Source organism: Esox lucius, chromosome 1 (assembly GCF_011004845.1).
Source record: "Esox lucius isolate fEsoLuc1 chromosome 1, fEsoLuc1.pri, whole genome shotgun sequence".
NCBI classification, from domain to species: domain Eukaryota; kingdom Metazoa; phylum Chordata; class Actinopteri; order Esociformes; family Esocidae; genus Esox; species Esox lucius.
In genome coordinates this window covers 32613581-32640163 of record NC_047569.1, presented here as the reverse complement: position 1 = coordinate 32640163, position 26583 = coordinate 32613581, and the positions used below count along the sequence as shown (strand labels likewise).

General features: G+C 46.0%; 1 protein-coding gene across 6 annotated transcripts in view; it reads right to left on the bottom strand.

The window, feature by feature from the left end:
• LOC105012298 (Down syndrome cell adhesion molecule-like protein 1 homolog) overlaps window positions 1–26583 on the bottom strand; it is a 132127-nt gene that overhangs the window by 33563 nt on the left and 71981 nt on the right. For 5 of the 6 annotated variants that reach the window (XM_029121290.2, XM_029121296.2, XM_029121299.2 and 2 more), the window contains exons 4-12: window positions 19856–20002; window positions 19308–19586; window positions 16101–16376; window positions 13858–14157; window positions 4547–4689; window positions 3674–3803; window positions 1306–1584; window positions 889–1008; window positions 343–519 (exon numbers count right to left, since the gene is read on the bottom strand). In XM_029121290.2, the coding sequence (XP_028977123.2) occupies window positions 343–519; window positions 889–1008; window positions 1306–1584; window positions 3674–3803; window positions 4547–4689; window positions 13858–14157; window positions 16101–16376; window positions 19308–19586; window positions 19856–20002 (1851 nt within the window). Of the gene's footprint in view, window positions 1–342; window positions 520–888; window positions 1009–1305; window positions 1585–3673; window positions 3804–4546; window positions 4690–13857; window positions 14158–16100; window positions 16377–19307; window positions 19587–19855; window positions 20003–26583 lie in introns of those variants that run through there. The other variant, XR_004575909.1, reaches the window with a different exon arrangement.

The window sequence follows — 26583 nt, the reverse complement described above, 5'->3', positions numbered from 1 at the left end:
AGCATTCGCAAACGGCCCTCCTGGCAGCCATCTTTACTGGGATAAAAGAGCCTCCAGGAGGAAATGAAATATGTTTTAGTTAGATCAAAGGAGAGGCGCTCGACATTGTCTACACTTTATCAACCAATGACACACACATTTGAGTTGTAACCATTCGCATTGATAAGATAGTTTATCAGTTTATTGTTTGTAGTTCTTTGTCCGTGTGTGCATGTGTGGTCATGTTCTAGTCAGACTCACTGTCATTGGCCAAGACAGTAATCTTGCAGATTTCAAAGTCTATTCATAATGAGCGTCTGCATTCCTGTGTGCTCATGTTGTGGTCAGTGCGGTCAAACCTACTTTTGACTGTCAGGACCATGCTCTTGCTGATGTCGGAGCCCACGCCGTTGGACGCCTGACAGAGGTAGTACCCTCGATCCTCCTCCAGGACGTGGCGAATGAGCAGCGAGCCATTCCCCATTATCTGGATCCGACCAGTCAGAGGCACTGGGTGGTACTGCTGGGGGTTCCCTATACCTGCAAGGGTTAGGGTTCAGGAGGATCAGGGGTTAGGGTTCAGGAGGATCAGGGGTTAGGGTTCAGGAGGATCAGGGGTTAGGGTTCAGGAGGATCAGGGGTTAGGGTTCAGGACGATCAGGGGTTAGGGTTCAGGAGGATCAGGGGTTAGGGTTCAGGACGATCAGGGGTTAGGGTTCAGGAGGATCAGGGGTTAGGGTTCAGGAGGATCAAGGGTTAGGGTTCAGGAGGATCAGGGGTTAGGGTTCAGGAGGATCAGCAGGAGCATTCAGGAGGACATTCAGCAGGATTCCACTGACAGAAAATAAAATTAAATGTACAGTGACAGTAACAACTCGTTTCCTGAAATAAGCGTGTGAGAATATGGACCTTTGGCATGTTTCCACATGACTCTTGGAGGAGGGTATCCATCCACGGAGCAGTTGAGGACCCCTGCCTTGCCATAGATCCCGTCTTGGTTGTTGGGCTGGACCACAAACTGAGGAGGTACTGAAAAATAGGAGAGGAGGAAGAATAATCAAATGTGGCTTTCTATCAACGTCCATCAATCTTTTTTCTTTCTTTCTGTACATCTGTCTGTCTTCTTGTCTGTCTTTCTGCTTAACTGTCTTTCTGCTCAACTGTCTTTCTGTTTGCCTGTATGTCTGTCTCGCCATTCGTCTTCTGCTTGTCCTGTATGCCTGTCATGCAGTCATCTGTCTGTCTGTGTGTCTGTCTGACTGCCTGTCTGTCCATGTACCCTCTGAGAGTCACCATACAGACACCCCCCCCCATCCCATATCTCACCAGTGACAGTAAGCTGTCTCTCAGAGCTGACAGTGGCAGCATCGTTGCTTGCAATGCAGGTGTAGTTTCCATTATGTTTCAGTGACACCTTGCCGATCTGCAGGGAGCTCATGTACTCCTTGGTCTCGATGTTGACGCCGGACGACGGCACGATCTCCTGGCCGTCCTTACGCCAGGTGATGCGGATGGGCATGTCGCCAGAGGACACCACACAGGCAATGTACATGAGCTTCCCAATTGAGGTGGGGGGGAAGTCAAAGGGCTGGATGAGAGGAGGCACTAAGAGAGGAACAACAGGAAGAACAAAGCATGAATGGAGGGAGGGAGATATGGAGTAAATAGGTAGATAAAGGTGATGTGGAGGCAGACAGAGAGGGAGTGGAAGGAGCTGGCAAATTGAGAGAAAGAGAACAGGTTAATGATTACTGAATCAGACAGGGTGGTGGGGTAGTTAGCTGGCTGGTTGACTGGGTGGTGGGGTAGTTAGCTGGCTGGTTGACTGGGTGGTTAGTTATTGGCTGGCTGGTTGACTGGGTGGTTAGTATTTAGCTGGCTGGTTGACTGGGTGGTTAGTAATTGGCTGGCTGGTTGACTGGGTGGTTAGTATTTAGCTGGCTGGTTGACTGGGTGGTTAGTATTTAGCTGGCTGGTTGACTGGGTGGTTAGTGGTTGACTGGGTGGTTAGTAATTGGCTGGCTGGTTGACTGGGTGGTTAGTAATTGGCTGGCTGGTTGACTGGGTGGTTAGTATTTAGCTGGCTGGTTGACTGGGTGGTTAGTATTTAGCTGGCTGGTTGACTGGGTGGTTAGTGGTTGACTGGGTGGTTAGTAATTGGCTGGCTGGTTGACTGGGTGGTTAGTTATTGGCTGGCTGGTTGACTGGGTGGTTAGTAATTAGCTGGCTGGTAGACTGGGCGGTGGGGTAGTTAACTGGCTGGTAGACTGAGTGGTTAGTATTTAGCTGGCTGGTAGACTGGGTGGTGGGGTAGTTAGCTGGCTAGTAGACTTGGTGATGGGTTAGTTAGCTGATTTGTCGTGGGCATTAGTGTAGCAGTAAAATTAGTTGGGTAAACTTTTAATTAAAAAATAGGGAAATCTCCCAATGATCAATGCATTTTTCTACAAAAGCTTTGTCAACTGTTTATCTAAATAAAAGATGGGTGAACTGTTTACATCATTTGGGGCAACAAACCCTTTCTAGTCCTCTCAATGCTCCTTCCTGTCCCCTTCCCTAACCCTCTCTACTCATCTCCCCGCCCCTTCCTGTCCCCTTCCCTAACCCTCTCTACTCATCTCCCCGCCCCTTCCTGTCCCCTTCCCTAACCCTCTCTACTCCTTTCCCCGCCCCTTCCTGTCCCCTTCCCTAACCCTCTCTACTCATCTCCCCGCCCCTTCCTGTCCCCTTCCCTAACCCTCTCTACTCATCTCCCCGCCCCTTCCTGTCCCCTTCCCTAACTCTCTCTACTCATCTCCCCGCCCCTTCCTGTCCCCTTCCCTAACCCTCTCTACTCCTTTCCCCGCCCCTTCCTGTCCCCTTCCCTAACCCTCTCTACTCCTCTCCCTGCCACTTCCTGTCCCCTTTCCTAACCCTCTCTTCTCTCATTTCTTCTTCTCTCCTGTCCCCTCCCTTCCTCTCCAGCCCATAATAGCTGCTCTAATTAGTGCCCAATAGCAGGGGGAAGAATGGAGTTGCCATGGTGACCAGAGTGGGAGTGGGGGACGATGAGGTTACAACTGAGACATCTGGGGGGTTTAATCTGGGCCTCGTTAAAATTCATCTAATTAAATCAGAAACATGATGACACACACACACACACACACACACACAAGCATCAGTTTTCACCCTTCGGTCTTGCTATGACAAACACCCTCACACACACATGTCAGATGAGCATCAGTTTTCACCCTTCAGTCTTTCTATAAAACGCACACATTTGACATCATGAAACAGGCAACATTCAAGCAGTAGCAACTTGACACTGTGCTCCAACATGCAAACAAACACACACACACACACACACACACACACACAATAGCACTCTTGCTCTCTAATTGCTGAGTGTTTGGGAGGGTGCAGTAGGCTCCTTAATCAGAGGTTATTAGAGGCAATGCATTCAACATGCAATCTGTCTTTCTCTCCCTTTCGCTCTGTCTCCCACACATTCATTCAAATACACACTAATGCACTCATTCACAAGCATGCTCTGCTCCAATCACTCTCCCCCTCTCCCTCTCCCGCTCGGCTCAGTGACACAGTCCTCCCAGCCAGCGTCACAGCCGGCATTTGGAGAGACACTTGGCCTACAAACGCACACAAACAAACTCAATACTGTCCCCAAAGTCCCACTTCCTGTAGAGTGACCTCTGACCTTTGACGGTGACATAGACGGTCTGGCTGATGAAGATCTGTGGTTGGATGAGCACACTGCAGAGGTACGCCCCTTCATCCATGCCCTTCTGGACGTCACTTAGTTTCAGAGTGCCATTCTCGTACACCACCTAACAACGGGAACACCAGGAGTTGTTGCTGTTTTCATGGAATATGAGAATATGTCGACAAGTACAGTTGTTTTTATTTATTGTTTTGAGGTGATTACAATACAGTTATTATTTTAAGGTTTTGAGGTTAAATTGTAAGGTAAAGTTGTTCTCAGGCTTATTCTGAGGTTATATTAACAGGTACAGTTGGTGTTTTCTCTGGTATTTTAAGGTTATATAGACACGTGCAGATCTTGTTCTTATAGTATTTTGAGATCATGTTAAGGTACACTTTTTGTTTGATGATAAATGTAGGTTATATTGACAAGTACCGTTGGTGTTTCGTAGGTATTTTGAAGTTATATTGATAGGCGCAGTTCTTGTTTTGAGGGTATTTTGATGTCATATTGGCAGTTACGGTTGATTTTTTTGAGGGTGTATTGAGGTTATTTTGACAGGTACAGTTGTTGTTTGAGGGTATTTGGATATTTAACTGACAGGTTATATTGCTGTTTAATGATAATTATAGGTTAAATTGACTGGTAATATTGTTGTTATGTTGTAATTTGAAGACAATTTGAAGTTCTTTTAGACATACACAGTTGTTCTTTTAAGTGTATTTTAAGTTACTTTCTTGGAGATACCTGTTGTTTTGAGAGTAATTTGAGGTTAAAATCCAGGACATGATCAACTTAAGCACAATTCCCAAAACATGATGCAATATTAATTGTTCATTTTAGTAAAAATTCACAAAATGTAACCACCTGACGATGGTTGTCGGGCAGTAGAAGCCCCTCCTTGTACCACTTGATTGAGTAGTACGGATAACCAATCACACGGCAGTTTATAAAGGTGTTCCTTCCAGCCACCGCCGTGATATTACGCATATCTCTGATCCTGGGAGAACCTGAGAGAGAGAGAGGGAGGGAGAGAGAGAGAGAGACAGAGGGAGACAGACAGATAGAGAGAGAAAAAGACAGATAGAGAAAGAGAGAGAGAGAAAAGAAAGACATGGGGTAGTCAGAGGATAGTAAGAAGGATGGGGGTGGTGTAGAAGGAACATCATCAGGTACGCTTGTAGATGGAGGGAGACAAACATGACATAAGGGAAGGAGTTAGTGATGAGAAAAGGAAAAGAGGGAGGGAGGGAAGGAAGGAAAGAGAAGAAGAGAGAGTGAGGGATGTGTGGATGGAGATTATGGGATTGGAATGCCTGGTCCTATGTGTGTGTGTGGGTGTGTCTGTGTGTGTGTCTCTCTGTGTGTGTGTCTGTGTGTGTCTGTCTGTGTGTGTGTGTCTCTGTGTGTGTGTGTCTGTGTGTGTCTGTCTGTGTGTATGTGTGTGTGTCTCTGTGTGTGTGTGTGTGTCTGTGTGTGTGTGTGTGTCTCTGTGTGTGTGTGTGTCTGTGTGTGTCTGTCTGTGTGTGTGTGTGTGTGTGTCTGAGTGAGCATCTGTGCATGTACATTTGTGTGCTCCTGTCAAATTCAAGTGGCATGGATAGTATAATCTATAGACCTTGTAATGCATTTCTGTTGCAATATTCTGACAATACTAGATGTTCCACTGACAACACTGATACTAACACTTTAACAGCCTAATTCTAGTCTCACTAATAGTCTAATTCTAGTTTTATTAATAGCAAAACTCTATAGTCTCATTAATTGCTTAATTCTAGTTGTATTAATAGCATAACTCTAGTCTCATTAACAGTCTAATTCTAGTCTCATTAATAGCCTAATTCTAGTTTCATTAATAGTATAATTCTAGTCTCATTAATAGCATAACTGTAGTCTCATTAACAGTCTAATTCTAGTCTCATTAATAGTATAATTCTAGTCTCATGAATAGCATAACTCTAGTCTCATTAATAGCCTAATTCTAGTCTCATTAATTGTTTAATTCTAGTCCCATTAATAATCTAATTCTAGTCTCACTAATAGTCTAATTCTATTCCCATTAAAAGTATAATTCTAGTCTCATTAATAGCATAACTCTAGTCTCATTAATAGCCTAATTCTAGTTTCATTAGCATAACATTATTCTCATTAATAGTCTAATTCTTGTCTCATTAATAGCATAACTCTAGTCTCATTAATTGCCTAACTTAAGTCATATTAATAGCATTATTCTAGTCTCATTAATTGTCTAATTCTAGTCTAATTAATAATCAAATTTTACTCTGTTCATATGTTATGCAACTAGTTATGCAGCTTTGTCTCAATTTAGAAAAAAAATACGTCTGTCGGTCTGTCTGTCTGTCTGTTGCTCTGTCTGTTGATCGGCCTGTATGTCTTTCTTACTATCTGTCTGTCTGTCTGTCAGTCTGTCTGATACAGAGCAAAATACAATTTGTTTTTAAATCATTTGTCAGATGATGCAACATTAATTCAGTAATACTATATAATGGCTGAGGAGAGCACTATCAATTATAAAGTGGTTAACACTTTATTTTGAGTTCCAAAAGTGTGTGCAGATGGTCTACAGATTATCTACAGACAGTCATTAACATTTTAAATAACTATCAACCAACACTAACACCCTAACATTTAACCTACAGTAACACTAATCCTAATCTAATCTCTTACCCTAAACCTTCTTCTAAACCTAACCCTAACCTTAGCAACCAACTACGAACAGATGGTAATACGTTCAGACTTTCAACAAACTATTATAGAACATCTACAAATGGAAATTGGGACTCTCAAAGTAATGTGTAACCAAAAAGAGCAATATGTAACATTAAAAAAAAAAAAAAAATACAATTACAATTGCAAGAGGGCCATTCTTACATGGCTTGAGCACCTTGGAAGGTGCTGAATCCCTGCAGTGTCAGCCACAGAGTATGGTCACATATCCCCTGACATACACGCACACACTCCTCTTGTAATTTCTTCAGCCGGATCAGACAGGGCTGCTTGAATGTGTTGGGGAGACAGAGTTGTGTGCTTTTTTTTGCATTTCCATGCTGCTCCAGGGACATTGTCACCGGGGTGAAGGCAGAGATGTGTAAAAATGTTCAAGGGGTTGGCAACAGAGTGGGCAACTACTGCTGTTTCATCAACAACTCTCTGTCCATCACTGTTATAGTCTACTGGAAAGCCCAAATGCTGCCAAACTAGAGATTTAAATGATGCTTTACTTTAGAACACTAAAAACTATTGACATTTCAATTCTATTTAAGTAGTAATATGCACATTTGTGTGTAAAAATAGATCAAATTATGTCTTACAATATTTCCTGTAAGTATACTAAAGTATTAGTACACTTAAGATATAATCCTAATGTATTTTAAATACTGTTTCCCTGTTTCTCTTCTTTCTCACTATATCCTTCTGTGTCTCTCTCTCTTTGTCCTGGTCAAATCCAATACTCTTTAAAGACAAGAATGACAAGGTCAGTGCAGTCAAAGCAAAGTAATACACATCAAAAATAAGAAAACAACAGTGACAATAGAAATAGTAGATAAAAGACCAACAATAATAGATGTCCATAAAGAAATATGAGTCTCTCTGTCTGTCTATCTGTCTATCTCTCTCTGTCTTCCTTTCAGTCTTTTCCCTGGTGTTGCTCAGTGTGGGTTAGTGTTTGAAGTCACAGCTCTGACGAGTCAGACCCAGATGTTTTATTCACGAGCTCTGCCTCACTGTTCCTCAGACACTCTTCCAAAAAACTCGCTCATAAAAACACACACATTAAAATAACCTTCCACCTCCACACACACATTAAAACACCCACCACTCCACAAATATACACAAGGAAATCCCCCTCCCCCACAGACGTGAAAATACCACCCCGACACACACACGCACCGACACACACACATACACGCAAACACAAGCAATTGCAGATGAGTGTGTCCTCTGGCAGTATTTTCTGTGTAGTGTGTGTGTGTGTGTGTGTGTGTATAAGTAAATGTATGTGCAACTGCCAGCAGAGAGTTTGCGCCGTGATGTGTAATTGCTAGCAGAGTGCATGTGTCAGTGTGTCTGTGTGTCAGAGTGTGTTAAAGCTAGCAGTGTTTGTCAGCGTGTGTCAGTGTTTAAGCGTATGAGTAAGTGTGTGTGTTAGTTCTGGCAGTGTGTGTCAAAGTGTGTCAGGGCTTGGGGTTGAGTAAAGGGGACGCGTGCATTGAAACTCTACTCATTGTCAGTCCAGTATATTGGCCTGGCATGACTCCTTAGAGCAGACACTTGTCATAACTCAGTCTCTCACTAAGAGAGACGGAGAGAGAGGGAACAAGGGGGAGAGAGTGAGTATGGGGGGGGTGGGGGGGGTAGAGGAGAGAGAGGTGGGGGCCGGGAGACAGAGGGAGAGGTGGGGGAGAACGGAGGGGTTAGGGGTGGGGGGTTATATCGTGAGGAGGACAGAGGTGGGGTGATATGACTGCAGCCATCAGTGCCACTCCTCGTCCCCCTCGTCTCTGATGATCACTGCAGGGACAGTGACATCACCAGGCCTGTCATCGGAGCTCACCGTCAAGCCTCTGATACATGCTCCGACCAGACCTGGCTCTCCTCTACTATTCCTCTCCTTCTCCTCCTCTCTCCTTTCCTCCGTTCTCCCTTTGTCCCTCACCATCTGTCTCTACCCCTCCAGCTCCTTCCTCTCTACCTCCACCTACACTACCCAGCTCCTTTTTCTCTACCTCCACCTATACCATCCAGCTCCTTCCTCTCTACCTCCACCTATACCATCCAGCTCCTTCCTCTCTACCTCCATCTACACTCCCTAGCTCCTTCCTCTCTACCTCCACCTACACTCCCTAGCTCCTTCCTCTCTACCTCCACCTACACTCCCTAGCTCCTTCCTCTCTACCTCCACCTACACTCCCTAGCTCCTTCCTCTCTACCTCCACCTACACTCCCTAGCTCCTTCCTCTCTACCTCCACCTACACTCCCTAGCTCCTTCCTCTCTACCTCCACCTATACCATCCAGCTCCTTCCTCTATGCCTTCACCTACACTCCCCAGCTCCTTCCTTTGAAACCTTCTATTCCTCATCCTAGCAGCAATTTCAACGGCAATTTCAAGTTCAATTCAAAATGCTTTTTAGCGTTCAGCAGTGAAACTGGTAAAATCCTATTGTATTTTGTTAATGTTGGTTATGGTTATCATTACTGGCTTTTAAAGTGTTACCACATTCTGTATAAATGACCAATAACAAACAAATTGATAATGACATGAGTAGATAATAATAGCAACAGTAATAGTTAATGATCAATCATTACAATTAACAGGACAAAGTAATTAGTGTCCTGAGCCTCATTTGCCAGTTTCAATATAACTTATTAAGCATTACAATGATCGTAGCATCTGGATTTGTTAAGAGTGTTACCAAAACAAGCACGTAGAATAACCCATTAGGTGCGACAGCTACGAGCATCATTGGGGCTGTGTTCCAGTTTTCACAAGATCCCGACGGGTAAGCTGTCCAGTTCTTCGGTGCTGAAATGCCTCTTCTGTCATAAGCAAACAAACTAATAGCCCACATTTAATGTGTAATCTAGGCTAGCGTATGTTTTTTTTATAGAACAGTAAATAACTCAATAAATCACACACTCATCTACATTTAATGTTCATTCATTTAAATATTTAAAGCCCAGTCTTTTTCCTTCACAGTGCTTGACATCAATATATAGATATAGTATATTTGTATATTGGTGGGAAAAGCAACATGTATTGTTAGATTTTTTCGGACATACATGGCCTGTCATGCCAAAATGGGTACCCTGTCAAAAACCTTCCCCCTCTGCACCACAAAAGAATCAGAGTACTTCCAGCGTCCATTGCTTCATCAGTTGTATGATGAGCTAATGTGTTGATTATTAAGGATCATTAGAGACTACATTATGTTATAGTTAGGTGCGCTATAATACACAAAGCTTTATAAATTGCTTAGTTCTACAACAGTTGTGTTGCTAACGTTATTTTTTTCATTAACGAAAAGATAACGTTTACGGTTGCTATCTAGCCAAACTAGCTAGCTAACTAGCTAAACTAGCTGGCTAGCAACCATAAATAACACTGTTGGAAAGTGATTTACTTGTTCAAATGATCTCTTATGAGGTAAAGTCGATCTAGAGCAGTCCACCCAGTTATATCATCTATGGGTCCGCCCTCCTAGCCCTGTGCAAACTCTACTAGGGAAAATAGTAAGCACCCAAACATAGCAACGGACACAATGCTTGGGTCAGAATTTATCAGGTTTTAGCAACCGGATCTAATAACATAAAGTAGAAGTTTCTTGAATACAATTGTAACACAGAGGGAGATGATTTTAGCATTATGCACTAATCATGCACTTATGCATTACCGGCCCATCCAATAATTTCAGGTAATTGTTAACGGACAAAATAATTAAATACAGTAGTCTGTGAATTGGTATTGCCTACATAAACATACACTGTATATTACATACCTACAAACACAAATAAAGTGCCTGAGAATTGTTTCTTCCCAATGAAAAGAACCAGTTGAGACCAGAGATGTTAAATCTGACATGCTATTAAAACGTAAAAGCTCCATTAAAAAAGGAAACTAAGGAAACTTAGACCTCATAGATAGAACGGTTTCAAGGCATTGACCTGAGAAAGGTTCTAAAAAAAATGCTAAAGCACAGCATGTTTCAGGAGAAAAGGGAGTTCCATCATTGTGAAATGGAAGAAATATGGAACCATAAAACCCCTTCCTAGATCGGGCCATCAGGCCAAACCAAGTAACTGGGAAAGAAGGGACTTTGTCAGGGAGGTGACCAAGAACCCAGTGGCCATGCTAACAGAGCTTCAGAGTATCTCTGCATAGAGGGGGAGATCTGCGAGAAGGATAACCATCCCTGCTACACTCCATCTGTCAGGCCTTTTGGTAGAGTGACTTGATGAAGCCACTCCTGAGTAAAAGGCAAATGACATGCTGCCTGAAGGACTCTGAGAGCATGAGGAAATTATTATTCGGTCAGATAAGACCAAAATCCAACAATGTGGCCTGAATGCCAAGAGCAACATCTGGCAAAAACAAGGTACCGCTCATCACCAGGCTTATACCATCCATATGGTAAAGCATGGTGGAGGGAGCATCATGCTATGGGGATACTTCTCTGTGACTGGGAAGGATGAACAGGGCATTAGAGAGGTACTTGAATAACCTGATCCAGAGTGCACAGGACCTCAGACTGGTTTCATCTTTCAGGACAACAACAACCCAAAGCACACAGCCATGACAGCACTGGAGCGGCTATGGAACTAGTATCTGAATGTCCCAGGCAAATCATTACAAAATAACCTGATGTTTCTAACATTGTTTGATCAATGACAAGACTTAGCAGGGTGAGCGTCCATTTATAGATAGCTAGTTAAAATAAAATAATGAGACAACAGATAACAATGTTTAAACTAAATCCCAAAAGTGGTATAGAAAACAAAACAATTACAACTGCTTGTATTTTTGTACTCATCTGTATGCATTTCTTTCTATCTATCACTAAATTCTCAACATTTATATAAAATACTCTGGGGCCTAAGTTTCCTACTTCCTACTTCTACACAGATGTATTTGTGCATGCAGGCGAAAGGGGTTCAGCTGTTTTATGACAGTTCCACTCAATATATGGCATCATTATATCATGCCATTTTCCCCTTTAACACGGAGCATTACTATCGAGGGGGAGAGTGTGCTTAGGTTCTGAAAAACTAACCATTGTTTACGATCTGTGTGAACGTTAAAAAAAGGATATTGAGATGCCAGGCTTTTGATAGCATGTAAGAGACCGCAATCAGAGATACTCTGTCCCGAAATGCAACTACGACATGATGGTTACAATGCTTTGAGCTTCAGTAGCAGATTCTGCCCTTGATGAAGTGGACCCTGCTTTTCCAACACATCCCAAATCTGAGTTTTGCTGCCACTCTTGTGTTTCATATTTACACTGACCTGAGAGGCTGGTTGAACTGGTTATGTTGGAGGAAAAAACAGTTGCATGACAGCGGCCGTAGTCTGGTTATTGTAGTTCTGCAGGCCTCTGACACTCACTTGGTATTTACAATGTTCCATTCCAGATATTAATACTGATTTGGAAATAGTGGCGGATCAAACCAACATAATGATACGATCCTATACATTATTAAGAGACGATCCTGGAGATTATTATGATACAATCCTATACATTATTACGATACGATCCTGGAGATAATTATGATACGATCCTATACATTATTATGATACGTTCCTGGAGATTATTATGTTACAATCCTATACATTATTATGCTATGATCCTATAAATCAGGGTCATTCAACTGTTGTTCCTCCTCTTTATCTGTCAAGGGACTGATTCAGACCTGAGATACCAGAGTGTAAGTAACTACTATGCAAAAATCGGAAGTATTTTGAGAACTGGACTTGAATAGCCCTGCTATTCATTATTCAAATGAAACTTGTATCATTAGGAGGGTAATAACCATTCACACTTTAAATGTATGAGATGAGGCAGAAAACAAAACATCTAACAATGCACTTTGGCTGATCTACAACAGGCCTGGATTAATTATGTTCAGAGTCACGTTACTAACAAAAGGCTCTGAGAAACAACTTGACTACTCAAAATGTTCTCAGAGTGATGTTACCACTACAAAGACTCTGGGTAAAAAGGCCTTGATACTTCCTACAATCTATGGCAGGAAAAGCTAATATTTTTACAGGTAATATGAAATCCATATATTTTTCCTAGTAGATGGAATCTTTATGGTTTTAATTTTTAAATGTTTGACGTTCTTTTTAATTTTGAGCGATAAAATGTCCTCTAAGTACTGGTGGCTGGGAAAGCCCCGCAGCCACCGCAAATAACAGGCCTACTAGTATCTACATACTACCTGGAATAGTCATAAGAATTGAACAATTGCTAGCGAGACGGAAGATGCACTTCTAAGCTATTTAATTTCTTGGCACAACAACGTTTGTTTTTCTTTCATTCGTGAATGACATTGATACAACAACTATCAATATAGGTGATGATAACTGACTTTTTTGTCAAGGGAAAAGACGAGATTCATGGAAACTCCTCCTCTTTCACTGTGCAAGGGGTTGTGGTCTATATTCCCCTTAGAAGTACGCACAGATGCGTACTTCAAAAATCCACCTGGAATAGTTGCAATTTTAGGCTTACTGCATCACAGCCACTGAAGCTTGTAGCCAGCCAAGTTTTTGTCTATCCTGAACAAATCCTAATGCATACTGTGTTCTGACTGTGGCGAGGATCCAACACCAGTCACCCACATGGCAGTCCACGTATCTTTAACCACAGTGCTAGTTAACAATGGTCAGTCAGTCAGTCTGTTTTCCATTATTGAACATGTATAGTTAAAGTTAGACATCCATCATGACGTAGAAGGAAGTGGAATAAGCTCATAGATGGAGATTTCAAGGGGTGTTTGGGGGAGGGGCCTCGAGCTCCGACCGTGTGGGGAGGCAATGTCTGGAGTCTGCATGGTTCTGGAGTTATAGGAGAAAGCACAGCTCTCTCTCTTTTCCTGAGCTGTCCCTATGTGCCTCTTTCTAGGGGAACACTGTTATCTTTCTCGGCTTTAGCACCCAACATGTGTTTGTTTCTGTGCGTGTGTGTGTCTTTAAGAGAGAGAGTGTGGTGGAGAAAGACAGAGAGAGAGAGAGAGGGAGGAGGGGGCGAGACAGAGACAAACATGGCTCAGAGTTGAGCAACAAGAGATATTTAACATGAAGCAATGAAGAACAGACGTGAGGGGACGACTAACACAAAGTAGAGATAAAATTCACGCAGAAGTAGGACATTGACGCACACACACACACACCCGCACACACAAACACACACACACACCAACAAACACACACACACACACCCGCACATACACACACACACACATACAAACACACCGCATGGAATAAAAGGAATGCAAGGTAGGAGGAGAATAGAGAGGTAGATGAGAGGAGAGAACAGGAGGAGAGAGGAAAGGAGGTGAAGAAATAAAAGGCAGGGCGTTTGGGGGAGGGTGGGGGTGGGGGGGGGGGGTGTTAGAACCCCGTATGGCTGATATTGAAAAGTAGACAGGCACCTCTTACGTTTATGCGCGCTTGGTACTCGGCGCTACCGGCCGAGTTGCGTGCGGCGCAGCGATACACCCCTCCGTCACGAATCTCCGGGCTGCTGACATTGACATGGGACACAGTGGAGCCGTCGGACAGCGTGTACTGGCTGGTCCTGACCCGGGACAGGTCCCTGGCCACCGCCTCGTCGTCCAGGGTCCAGGTGATGGTGGGAGGAGGGGCGCCTTTGGCCGCACACATGAGGGAGAAGGGCTCCCCCGGGACCACCACACGCTCACTGAAGGAGGACACGATTCGGGGCGTTCCGTCTGGGAAACGGGTCGGGAGGGGATGGAGAGGGTGATAGACAGGGAGAGGGGGTGGAGGATGGAGGGGATGGAGAGGTGGAGGATTGAGTGGGGATGGAGGATGGAGAGGGGATGAAGGATGGAGAGGGGATGGAGGATGGAGGGGATGGAGGGGATGGAGAGGTGGGGGGGGTGGAGGATGGAGTGGGGATGGAGGATGGAGGGGATGGAGGGGATGGAGAGGTGGGGGGGGGGGAGGATGGAGTGGGGATGGAGGATGGAGAGGGGATGGAGGATGGAGGGGATGGAGGATGGAGAGGGGATGGAGGATGGAGGGGATGGAGGGGATGGAGAGGTGGGGGGGGTGGAGGATGGAGTGGGGATGGTGGATGGAGAGGGGATGGAGGGGATGGAGGGGATGGAGAGGTGGGGGGGGTGGAGGATGGAGTGGGGATGGTGGATGGAGTGGGGATGGAGGATGGAGGGGATGGAGTATGGAGACAGGAGAGGGTGGCGAAATGATGAGGAAGGAGGGTAGAGGGGATGGAGAGGGATAGGATGAGGAGACAGGGAATGATTAATGAAATGGGAGCAAAAATGGAGGATGGAGTGGAGGTGGGGGATAGAGTGGGGATGGAGGATGGAGAGGAGGTGGGGGATAGAGTGGGGATGGAGGATGGAGAGGAGGTGGGGGATAGAGTGGGGATGGAGGATGGAGAGGGGATGGAGGATAGAGTGGGGATGGAGGATAGAGTGGGGATGGAGGATGGAGAGGGGATGGAGGATAGAGTGGGGATGGAGGATAGAGTGGGGATGGAGGATAGAGTGGGGATGGAGGATGGAGAGGAGGTGGAGGATAGAGTGGGGATGGAGGATAGAGTGGGGATGGAGGATGGAGAGGAGGTGGAGGATAGAGTGGGGATGGAGGATGGAGAGGAGTTGGGGGATAGAGTGGGGATGGAGGATGGAAAGGAGGTGGGGGATAGAGTGGGGATGGAGGATGGAGAGGAGGTGGGGGATAGAGGACAGAGGTCGGAGGGAGAGGACAGATGAAATACTGGGTTGTGGATAGAAATAGGCATTCTTTTCAGGGGGTTATTAGTAACAATTATAACAAAAACCAGAGACAATGACTCTGGAAAGGAAACACAGGCACAGATATAACCACATTACCATACATTGGAGGACCTTTTTAGGATCACAATAATTTCCATCAAAAATGATACCTCTCCTATCCCCTACCATAAATGTTTGATTTCATCGCAACAGAAGCCTAACCCAACAGAAGAGCCTAAACCAACAGAAGAGCCTAAACCAACAGAAGAGCCTAAACCAACAGAAGAGCCTAAACCAACAGAAGAGCCTAACCCAACAGAAGAGCCTAACCCAACAGAAGAGCCTAAACCAACAGAAGCCTAACCCAACAGAAGAGCCTAAACCAACAGAAGAGCCTAAACCAACAGAAGAGCCTAAACCAACAGAAGCCTAACCCAACAGAAGCCTAACCCAACAGAAGAGCCTAAACCAACAGAAGAGCCTAAACCAACAGAAGAGCCTAAACCAACAGAAGAGCCTAAACCAACAGAAGAGCCTAAACCAACAGAAGAGCCTAACCCAACAGAAGAGCCTAAACCAACAGAAGCCTAAGCCAACAGAAGAACCTAAACCAACAGAAGAGCCTAAACCAACAGAAGAGCCTAACCCAACAGAAGAGCCTAAACCAACAGAAGAGCTTAAACCAACAGAAGAGCTTAAACCAACAGAAGAGCCTAAACCAACAGAAGAGCCTAAACCAACAGAAGAGCCTAAACCAGGCAATATAACCCCAACCGTAACCCCCAAAATCCAATGTTGTGAAGACCAGTGGAGTATACTTGTACACACTTACACACAAAACATGCACACACATACAGTACACACACACACACACACACACACAGGCACGCACACATTTCACTCCATACCCTCCAGAAGTATAATGGAGAAGTCCTGGGCGGTCTGGCCCTTGCGTGTGGCGAAGCACTGATAGGCCCCTGAGTGTCTCTTCTGGGCGGCGGAGATGAACAGGGTCTCGTTATGGGCCCCCTGGATGGAAAAGTGCTGGTCTGGGAGGACAGGTTCTGTGTTGCGGTACCAGGACACAGTGAAGTGGGGAGAACCCTGCACAGCACACGACAGAATCACTGTACTGCTGATGCCCGTCTTCAAATTCTTCGGAGACAGAGTCACTCTCAATGGCTCTGTGGAGAGGAGAGCAGACAAAGGGAGAGGAACAGAGAATTAAACCAGAGAAATATCTGTCCTCCGAAATCAAAAGGAAACATCACTCAATTGATTGTTCATTATTTATTCAGTCACGTTAATAACTAAATTAAGATAGCTCACAAGCTGCCCTTTCCCATATAACGGCCTGCAAAGCCGAAGTGACCAGAGCCTACTGGTCAATAATGGCTTGTTGTAGCATTTTCCTGCTACAAATCAGATCACTGTGCATTCCTTCTTAGACAACTACATCTCTGAACGGATCTAACCAAGTTTCATGCCTCAAAACGGTTACAAGCTAAAGAGCTAAGGTGTGTGTTTGTGTGTGCGCACGCTCAGCTGCCGAGAGAAAGAGATAACGCCACATGGAAAGAGAGAAAGGAAAAGTGACAGAGAGAGACACAGAGAGACACAGACAGAAAGAGAGAAGGAGAGAAGGAGAAAATGTCAGTGAGCAATAAGGCAGCTGGTGTTATGTGCTGGGGGCTGTCTGTGTGTGTGTGGGTCTGTGTATCCCACCATCCCTGGCCTGTCTGTGAGTGTGTGTGTCTGTGTGTGTGTGTGTGTCCCACCATCCCTGGCCTGTGTGTGTGTGTGTCCCACCATCCCTGGCCTGTCTGTGTGTGTGTGTGTCCCACCATCCCTGGCCTGTCTGTGTGTGTGTGTCCCACCATCCCTGGCCTGTGTGTGTGTGTGTGTGTCCCACCATCCCTGGCCTGTCTGTGTGGATCTGTGTGTGTGTCCCACCATCCCTGGCCTGTCTGTGTGTGTGTGTCCCACCATCCCTGGCCTGTGTGTGTGTGTGTGTGTCCCACCATCCCTGGCCTGTGTGTGTGTGTGTGTGTCCCACCATCCCTGGCCTGTGTGTGTGTGTGTCCCACCATCCCTGGCCTGTGTGTGAGTGTGTGTGTCTGTGTGTGTGTGTGTCCCACCATCCCTGGCCTGTGTGTGTGTGTGTCCCACCATCCCTGGCCTGTGTGTGTGTGTGTGTGTCCCACCATCCCTGGCCTGTGTGTGTGTGTGTGTGTGTCCCACCATCCCTGGCCTGTGTGTGTGTGTGTGTGTGTGTGTGTGTGTGTGTGTGTGTGTGTGTGTCCCACGTCCTCTGCCCTGTCAGAGAGGGTTTGTGTGACTCGGCCGTGATGCACCCTAAGGCCAAACGTCCACTACACTCACCCACCGGCCTCCCGTGGCCTCACCCACGTCTCCCTCCCTCACCCCTCTCTCTACGCCGCTCGAACCCTACTCCCTCTCCCTCCCTTTCCCCCTTCTTCCATCCACTCCTCCCTACGTGTCCTCAACCTCTGTGTCTCTTTGGAACGTCGCCTAGATCTGTTAACCCCCACCCCCTTCACCTCTCCCTTTGTAACCCCCCACCCCCACCACCGACAAGTCAACGCGGCGACACTGGGCAGGGGTTCCGAGAGGACTGGAGCGGGCGGGCGGGGAGCGAGGCGTCCCTGGAGATCAGGATCAAGCTCAATCGAGAGTGGGGTCACGGCGAGGTGACAGGAGGCCAGGACACAGCCAACCGAGCTTAAACGATCCCCTCCGCTCATGCTCTCCTTCTGTCCTGCCCGTCCGTCCCTCTCTCTGTAAACACCTCTGTCCAGGAGAGGGTGATGAGGCCATTGTCAATGCGAGGTGACAGCGTTGGGAGCGACGTGACGGTAGAACGTGCGCGCCAGTTGTCCACTGGTTCGGAGAGGCGGGGTGTCTCCGCGGAAACCTGTGGGCGTTCAGTCACAGGACAGAGCTGCGGGACGATACAGCTGCCGCGGGACGGTACACATCAGACCACCCACATAACGGAACGTAAGAACACCACACGCGTCAGTCTTCTGACCTGGGATCAGTTCGCCTTGTAGATCGCAATGAATGCACTCGTATTGAGAGGGAGGACCTGATCCTGAGCAGGCCTCAGACTTTGATGACTACATGTCCAGAAAATAACGCATTTCAATCCAGAGAATCCGAGCAGCAAGTTGATTCCCGGAAAGTCCTACAAAACAGTGCAGCAGCACCAGACTCCGGTTCACTGGGCCGGGGCCGTCTGTGAGTATGGACCCATAGTTTTTAGATCTCCAGTGATCTGAAGTCATTACTTTCTCATAGAGGCTCTGTGCTGAAAGGCATAACCCTAGTAAATTAATCCTTTGTTTTTCCCTATAAAACCTACCTGGTCAGCATATCCCTGTTTTTACAGACATATTCAATGTCACTAAAGCAATACATGGTTCCTGCACATTTTAAATTATCCATTGTTGTTCAAGTTGTTGAAACCACAGAACTGTAGGTCCGATGTGGTTACACAGGTTTTTGTTTCATGGCTCATACTTTCTCCAATAAAGACATGTAATATTGGATTCATTTGCTCAAAAAATTACATGAAAAAGTATTGGTTTTCTAGTATTTGTTTAATAAGTTTCACTTAATCAACACATTTGGCATGAAGATCTGATCACATTTTAGGTGAAATTCATGCAGAAATTCAGCAATTGCTAATGATTTCACAAACTGTATCTCATCACTGTGGAAATGGCGGGGAAGAGCAGAACACCCTGATCTCATTCCATGTGTCCTGGTGCACAATGGATTATGGTAATTGTAGTAATTTACCAAGTTGCATGTGATTAACTATTATGAGCACTTGTGTTGGTATTTGCCTTCTGAAACTACAACTCTCTAAAGCCCAACACACCTGTTTGTTTGTTCCACAGTCTCACTCATTATTTTATTTCTCTCTAGAGAAAAAACCCACTGAACCAAAAAAATAATTGCTGAAAATCAATCAATATCGGGTAAAAAAAAAAAAAAGTCAAAATGTAAAGAAAGAAATAACGAAGCGAAGAACTCTTCCTTGAAGGTGAACTAAAACCCGACGACGTGGCAGGGACACCTGGACTCACCGATGACATTGAGATGGCCCGTCACCTCCTTGGAGCCAAAGCTGTTGGTCACCTCGCAGATGTAGTTCCCGCTGTCGTCCAGGCGCATGTCGCTGACCGTCAGGCCCGTGAGACGACGCGTCCAGCGGGAGTCGCCGGGCAGCGGGCGTCCATCCTTCAGCCAGCGGATGGTGGGGTTCGGGTACCCGGAGGCGATGCAGGGCAGCTCCACGTCATGCCCCACCTGCACCTCCCCCGACTGGAAGCTATCCAACACCGAGGGGATGGACTCCGTGGGGTCTGGTGGCAGAGGGGAGGAGCGGCGGGTGAAGGGGAGCACTGGCACCTATGCTAACCACGCTGACAATGCTGATAATGCTGATAATGCTGATAATGCTGACATTGTATTACTGAGTACGGCACAAGGACGGGGAACTGGAGTGAGTGTCAACGAGGCGCGCGAGATGACCACAGCTCAGACACCTATGCGCCTAACACACACAAACACGCACACACACACACACACATACACAAACACACACACACACACACACCCACACGTCTCTTACCCGTGACGGAGAGCCGGGCTCCGTTGCTCTGCCGCGTCTCCCCGCTGTACTTGTGCTTGGTGATGCAGCGATAGGTAGAGAGGGCGTCCTCCTTCTGGACCTCCGAGATGTACAGGGCCCCGAACGACGTCAGGAAGAAACGATTGCCTGCGAGGCCAAGAGGAGAGGAACACGTGAGGCAAACCAACACTCCAAAGGGGTTAGGGTGAGGGCCGACACCGGCCACTCTGCACTCAGGCGACGACGTTAAACCCTCAGAAAACGGGGTATAAGTCCTGCCGTGGTCTAACCGGTGCTGTCTCTGGTACACATGCCATGTACATCTGTAGCATGGGGCTCTGTAACAACGCACGCAGACTCAGGCTGTTAGAAGACTGAGAGAGAAAGAGAGAGAGAGAGAGAGGAGAAAGAAGTGGACAAATGGAGAGGGATTAGGAGAGACAGAAGGAAAAGATAAAGAGAAAGTGAGAAAGAAAAAGGAAGAGAGAAGGGAGAGTGATAAAGGAAATATATGAATAAGTGAAAAAAAAGAGAGTGAGGGAGGGAGGGTGGGGGGGAAAGAGTGAGGGGTTAGGTCAGTGTTAATATTTAATGCAATGTGTTATTGTAACACTATATTAGTGTCATGTTCATTTCACATCAGTGAGTGCTTGGCTTGCCCCTGATTTATCCACAGGTCGATGAGGCCCGAATCCAACATCAAGCCCTCAGACACAAAGAGTGGATTTCAGTGTTCAGCCCTTCTTCCACTCCGTTTATCTATTCTTCCCTCGGTTGGTTTAAAAAAAAAGGCTGTGTCTTTGTATGTCTGTGCGTGTGGACACACAAACGTGTGTGTGTGTGTGTGTGTGTGTGGGTGCGTGTGTGTGCATTTCAGAATGGACCAAGGGAAATGTACTGGCTGTTTTTTTTTTCCGTAACCACTGTGTTTGCTGGACCAGGTCAACAGCCATGTTTACATCCACTGCAACTTTCGTTTGCAAGTATCTGTGGTTTAATGGGTCGCACAAACCCGCGTACACACACACACACACACACACTCACACACATTCAGTCTCAGCCTGGCCTTGTGTTTTTGGGGCCACATGCAAAATCTTGCAAACATTGCGGGAGACGTTTTGACATACTGTACTTCCTGTTTTGTCATACAGTGGAGAGAACAAAAAAATATATATATTTTACATGAAATTTGGAATGGTGTGGAGAAATTGTTTAATGTGATATCTAAGTGATACTGATTAATGATTATCTGACTACCACTAGTAAGTAATGATAGTGGGAAGCTATAATAACTAACCCCAGTACCATTCTAAAACGTGTTAGCAGACGTGGCTAATTGAGTGACAGTGACTGCCACAACAAGAGAAATACTGCAGATGCACAGCTACATTTAGAAGGGCATTTCACATATTATATTGTAACTCTCAACGGTGTTTGGTATATAGTACATAAAAAGTATAGGAACTTGGTTGGGGTCTTTACGTATTTAATTGATTGGGCCGACAAAATGACAATGCCATTGGCCCCACCCTGATCGAGCAGAAATAGTTGATTTGAGTGTGTACAATCTGACGCACTAGGGAAAGTGCCTATATTGTAGCTATGGTCGGCAGTTTCTCTATTAGAACTAGCTGTCTTTACTTGTCACTGTGAGTTTTTAAAGACGTGCGTCGGTCGGTGCGTGTGCGCGTGTGTGTTTTTATATGTTTGCCTGTCTGTGACACACAATAAAAGTATACACATTGCTGAGTGTGTGTATGAATTTGTGCACGAGTGTGTAACAACGTGTGTCTATCAGTGGGTGTATGACAGGGTGTACAGATGTGTGCATGAATGTTTTCTATAAAGGTGTGTATCAGTGCGTGTACGAGCGTATATAAAGGTGTGTGTCAGTGCGTGTACGAGCGTATATAAAGGTGTGTGTCCAGGCATTGGCAGAATGAGGGATGGCAATCGATGCGCTTTATGGCTCCACAGCTCCATCCAAAAGAGATTTATTAAATCAGAGCCGACAGGCCTGGATCCCCGCCACACACACACACCCAAGCAGATTCAAACTCAGACCAGCATACTCTCACACACACACACACACTCTCTCACAGACACACAGTGCATCACTCTAACAAGACTCTGACGGGACAGTGATTTGGCTGTTCCTAACTGCCCTCAAAAAAATGTCACAACCTCCTATAAACCTTCACACAACATTCATGTAACATTAGGTATATTATCGATACTGGCTTATATGCTCCAGTTCTTGTACAGTGTTTATTACAACCTGCTTTACATGTTTTTAGTTGGGTTCATTAGAACCTGTGAGTATTCAGCTGTGTGTGTCCTTCTGTAGCACAGGGTCTTGGTGACGGTAGTTTGCTGTATGCATGCTAATATATGGACCAAACGTAAGAAGAGTAAAATGATTCAAGATAGTTGGCTGGTTCTCTCAAGGAAACTGTATATTTTAGGCAAAGGGTTTAGTTTAGAGTTAACTTTACATTTCAAATCAATGATGATTTGATGACATGTGATTTCAGAATCTTTCAGAATCCTTTTTTTTTTCTTACATGAGCCTTCAACTAATTTTAGTCAATGTTGGCTAAAGTTGTTTGTAATGGCTCTTTAAATAATCTTGTTTTGCAGTTGATGCTGGCTCAGGATGAGGATACATCACAAGAAACTATCCTGTACAGTTAGGGTAAGGCAGATGGTTAGGGTAAGTTAGGTTTAGGGTTAGAAAAAACATGCTTTTCAATAGGAATATGTCTTTTCTAGTCCTCACAAGCATATCAAAACAAAACCGAGTGTGTGTGTGTCTAACTGACTGCTAGGCAGAGAAGGCTGTAATTTGCAGGCCTGCCCTATTGTTCCAACCTGGGTATTAAGGCTTACAGGATAATGTGCTCCTTGGTGGGTTCAACCCTCCACAACACCCGCAACGCCCTGTCACAACACACTGACAGAGGCAAACGACACCCTGCGTCCAAGCCCCATGCTTAACCAGGACCCAATGGGGATCTCATCCACAGGAGGACAGTACATAGTGAACAGGGAGTCATTATGGACGACGCCAGGGAGAGAAAACTGAAGAGACAAAGGACTGGAGAATGGAAAGGAGAAAATTGAGGACAGGTGGAAAAAGTTGAGGATAAAAGGGAGAGGGGATGAAGGGAGAGGGGATGAAGGGGTAAGGGGATGAAGGGGTAAGGGGATGAAGGGAGAGGGGATGAAGGGGAGAGGGGATGAAGGGAGAGGGGATGAAGGGGTAAGGGGATGAAGGGAGAGGGGATGAAGGGGTAAGGGGATGAAGGGAGAGGGGATGAAGGGAGAGGGGATGAATGGGTAAGGGTATGAAGGGGTAAGGGGATGAAGGGCCGAGGGGATGAAGGGGTAAGGGGATGAAGGGACTGGGGATGAAGGGAGAGGGGATGAAGGGGTAAGGGGATGAAGGGAGAGGGGATGAAGGGAGAGGGGATGAAGGGGTAAGGGGATGAAGGGGTAAGGGGATGAAGGGAGAGGGGATGAAGGGAGAGGGGATGAAGGGGTAAGGGGATGAAGGGGTAAGGGGATGAAGGGGTAAGGGGATGAAGGTAGAGGGGATGAAGGGGTAAGGGGATGAAGGGAGAGGGGATGAAGGGGTAAGGGGATGAAGGGAGAGGGGATGAAGGTAGAGGGGATGAAGGGGTAAGGGGATGAAGGGAGAGGGGATGAAGGGGTAAGGGGATGAAGGGAGAGGGGATGAAGGGAGAGGGGATGAAGGGGTAAGGGGATGAAGGGAGAGGGGATGAATGGGTAAGGGGATGAAGGGGTAAGGGGATGAAGGGAGAGGGGATGAAGGGAGAGGGGATGAAGGGAGAGGGGATGAAGGGGTAAGGGGATGAAGGGGTAAGGGGATGAAGGGAGAGGGGATGAAGGGGTATGGGGGATGAAGGGAGAGGGGATGAAGGGGTAAGGGGATGAAGGGAGAGGGGATGAAGGGGTAAGGTGATGAAGGGAGAGGGGATGAAGGGAGAGGGGATGAAGGGATAAGGGGATGAAGGGAGAGGGGATGAAGGGGTGATTGAAAAAAGGAGCGATGGGAAAAAGGGTGAGGGAATAAAGCAAGAGAAGAGACATGGACTGAGGTTGAAGAGGGAGAAAAGGGGGACAATTACAAGAGAAGGGGACTGGACAAGGTGGATCATCCATCGCCCCCAGTATTCCTCATCTTCTTGGTTCTCCTCCTTCTCCCCTCTTCCTCTTTTTCCCCTGCGACTCCTCTCCTCCTTTCCTCCACTTCCTCTATCCCTTTTCCTACACTCCTCCCCTACCTCCTCACCCCTCCTCCTTTCCACCTCCATCCCTCCTACTTCGTCCTTCCTGCTCGGCTCCTCTTCTATCCACCCTCCTCCTCAAACTCCTCTCTCCTCCTCCTTTCCTCTTCCTTTTCCCTCCTCTCCCGTTCCTAATCCTCCTCCATCCCTCCTTCTTCTTCCTTTCATACATCCTTCCCCTCCTCCTCTGCTCGTGCCTTTCTCCTCCTTCCATCCCTTGTTCTCTTGCATCTCTCCTCCTCCATCCCTCCTCTCCTCCTCCTCTCCATTCCTCCTCCTCCTAGTATAACTGTATAGTGCTATGGTAATGCATGAGGGTAGATGCTGTATGAGAGGCTTTACTGCCCCCCCAACAGACTACGTATCTGTACTTAACACTACGTTGAGTATGACGCCTGTATGTACATCTACCATGATGTATATTATGTTCATGTCTTCATCACCAATCAACTGAATTGCGGCTAAAAAACACTGACTACCACCACTGATAACTGTGTGCTAGCTACGCTACCTGTTTACTCCAACGAGAGGTAGCATGTATCGTAGCAGTCTGATAAACATAGAAATTACAACTATTACACAGCAAAAACAAACACACATATCCATACCGGATTTGAGTAACCATACCGGGGACTTGTTCCAAAGAACAAATCATGATGTACTTTACAAACGTCCACCTTTGTTGAAAGAGATCTTTCAATTGTGCACTAATTACAGCGTCTTTCTTCTATCCCCTAACGGTCTCTGACCTCTTCACCGCCTCTATAGAATTCAGTAGACAGGAGCTTCAGAGGTTACTGTGAATCCATATCTCCTCACCTCCCCCGTACTCTGGTCCATCCCTCTCTTTCCATACTTCCCATGTTTCTCTCTCACCCTCTCCCTGTTCGTTCATATATCCCTGTCTTCTTCAGTTTTATTATCCACAGTGGCAGATGGAGTGAAATATTCATCAGTAAGTCACTCTGTTCACGCTTTCCTCCGCTGCTCCGTCTTCAGCTCTGTGTCTCTCTTCCCTCCCCATCTCTCTCCCCCTTTCTCTTTCTGTCGTATAACTGCATCTCCCTCTTTCTCTCTGATTTGTGATCTGATCTGTGTGGAACCCAGTGGAGAGAGAGGGACGCACCTGTCGTCGGAAAGATTTGCTAGGCCTGGATGGAGAAAGTCGGTGGAGAAGAGAAAGCGCTGACCCAACTGGGAGGAGGAGTGTGGATGGAGATTGATGGAGGGCGAGAGAGAGATGAAGACAAATAGACTACTGGGGGAAAGACAGAAAGAAACACAGGATTGTGGGCCCACAGGCATCATACATATGGACAAACAATTCACTTCTCTCCTTGTATGCAAGCCTTTCCTTTTGGGAGATCAGATCAATTCATGTCTAGTCTGCCTCCAGGAGTTTGTGTCTGTGTGTGTGTGTGTGTCCCTCTCTATCTATCTTCGTGTCTATGTGTGTGTGTGTGCATGTAAACTGGGGGATCAGGTCTTTTGAGGTCCACTCCACAGTGGTAGAGCCTAAACCCCCCCCACCTCCCTTTCAGGAGGGCCTATCAGTAATGGACTGCGTTGGGCTTCTCAGCCTGGGGCAAGGTGTCAAGTCGAGTGCAGAATAAAGCTTCTGTTGGATTTGTGCACGTTTGTAGGGCTGAAGTCACACCCACAAACACACACACACACACACGCACACACCCACACACACAAAAACACACACTCACACACACACACACACACACACTCACACACACTCACATAGAGAGAGGGTGGGGGTGGTTTAGGGTACAGGGAAACACTGGAAGAATGGAGCAAAAAGCCATGGATAAAAATAACCTCATATATATGGCTGCCATTTACAACAAATCATCTCCAAGTAACAGAGGAGCAAGAAATGAAAAAGCAAGAAAACAAAAAAACAGAACAAAACCACGACAGCTCGAGAGAAGTGTTCTGCCACCGCTTGAGGACAGATCAACAACAGATCAACAACAACAACAACCGACAACAACAACAGACAAACAAAAGTTACAATGGAAGGGAATTGAAGGTAGATGCATATATATTCTCTTATATTACGGAAATACAAACAGATTACATTTTGTTAGGTTTGTTATTTTATTTTAAAACACATTATTCAAAAAAAGACATGTATTGTGACATTGGTTGAAAAAAAAAACGGAAATATGTTGCTTTCATAGGTATTCAACCCCCACACATTTTCATTCTGTAGAGCCACATTTCGCTGCAATAGCTGAAGAATTTTGGTACAATATGTACAAGCTTTGCACACATTCCTCTGGGCAGATATGCTCCAGGTCGTTCTGGTTGGTTGGATCGTACTTGAAGACTACATTTGAAATTATTAACTTTGACTGGGCCACTTTTGTTGTTCTCCAATCCTAAATTTACTTTGACATTGTGCTT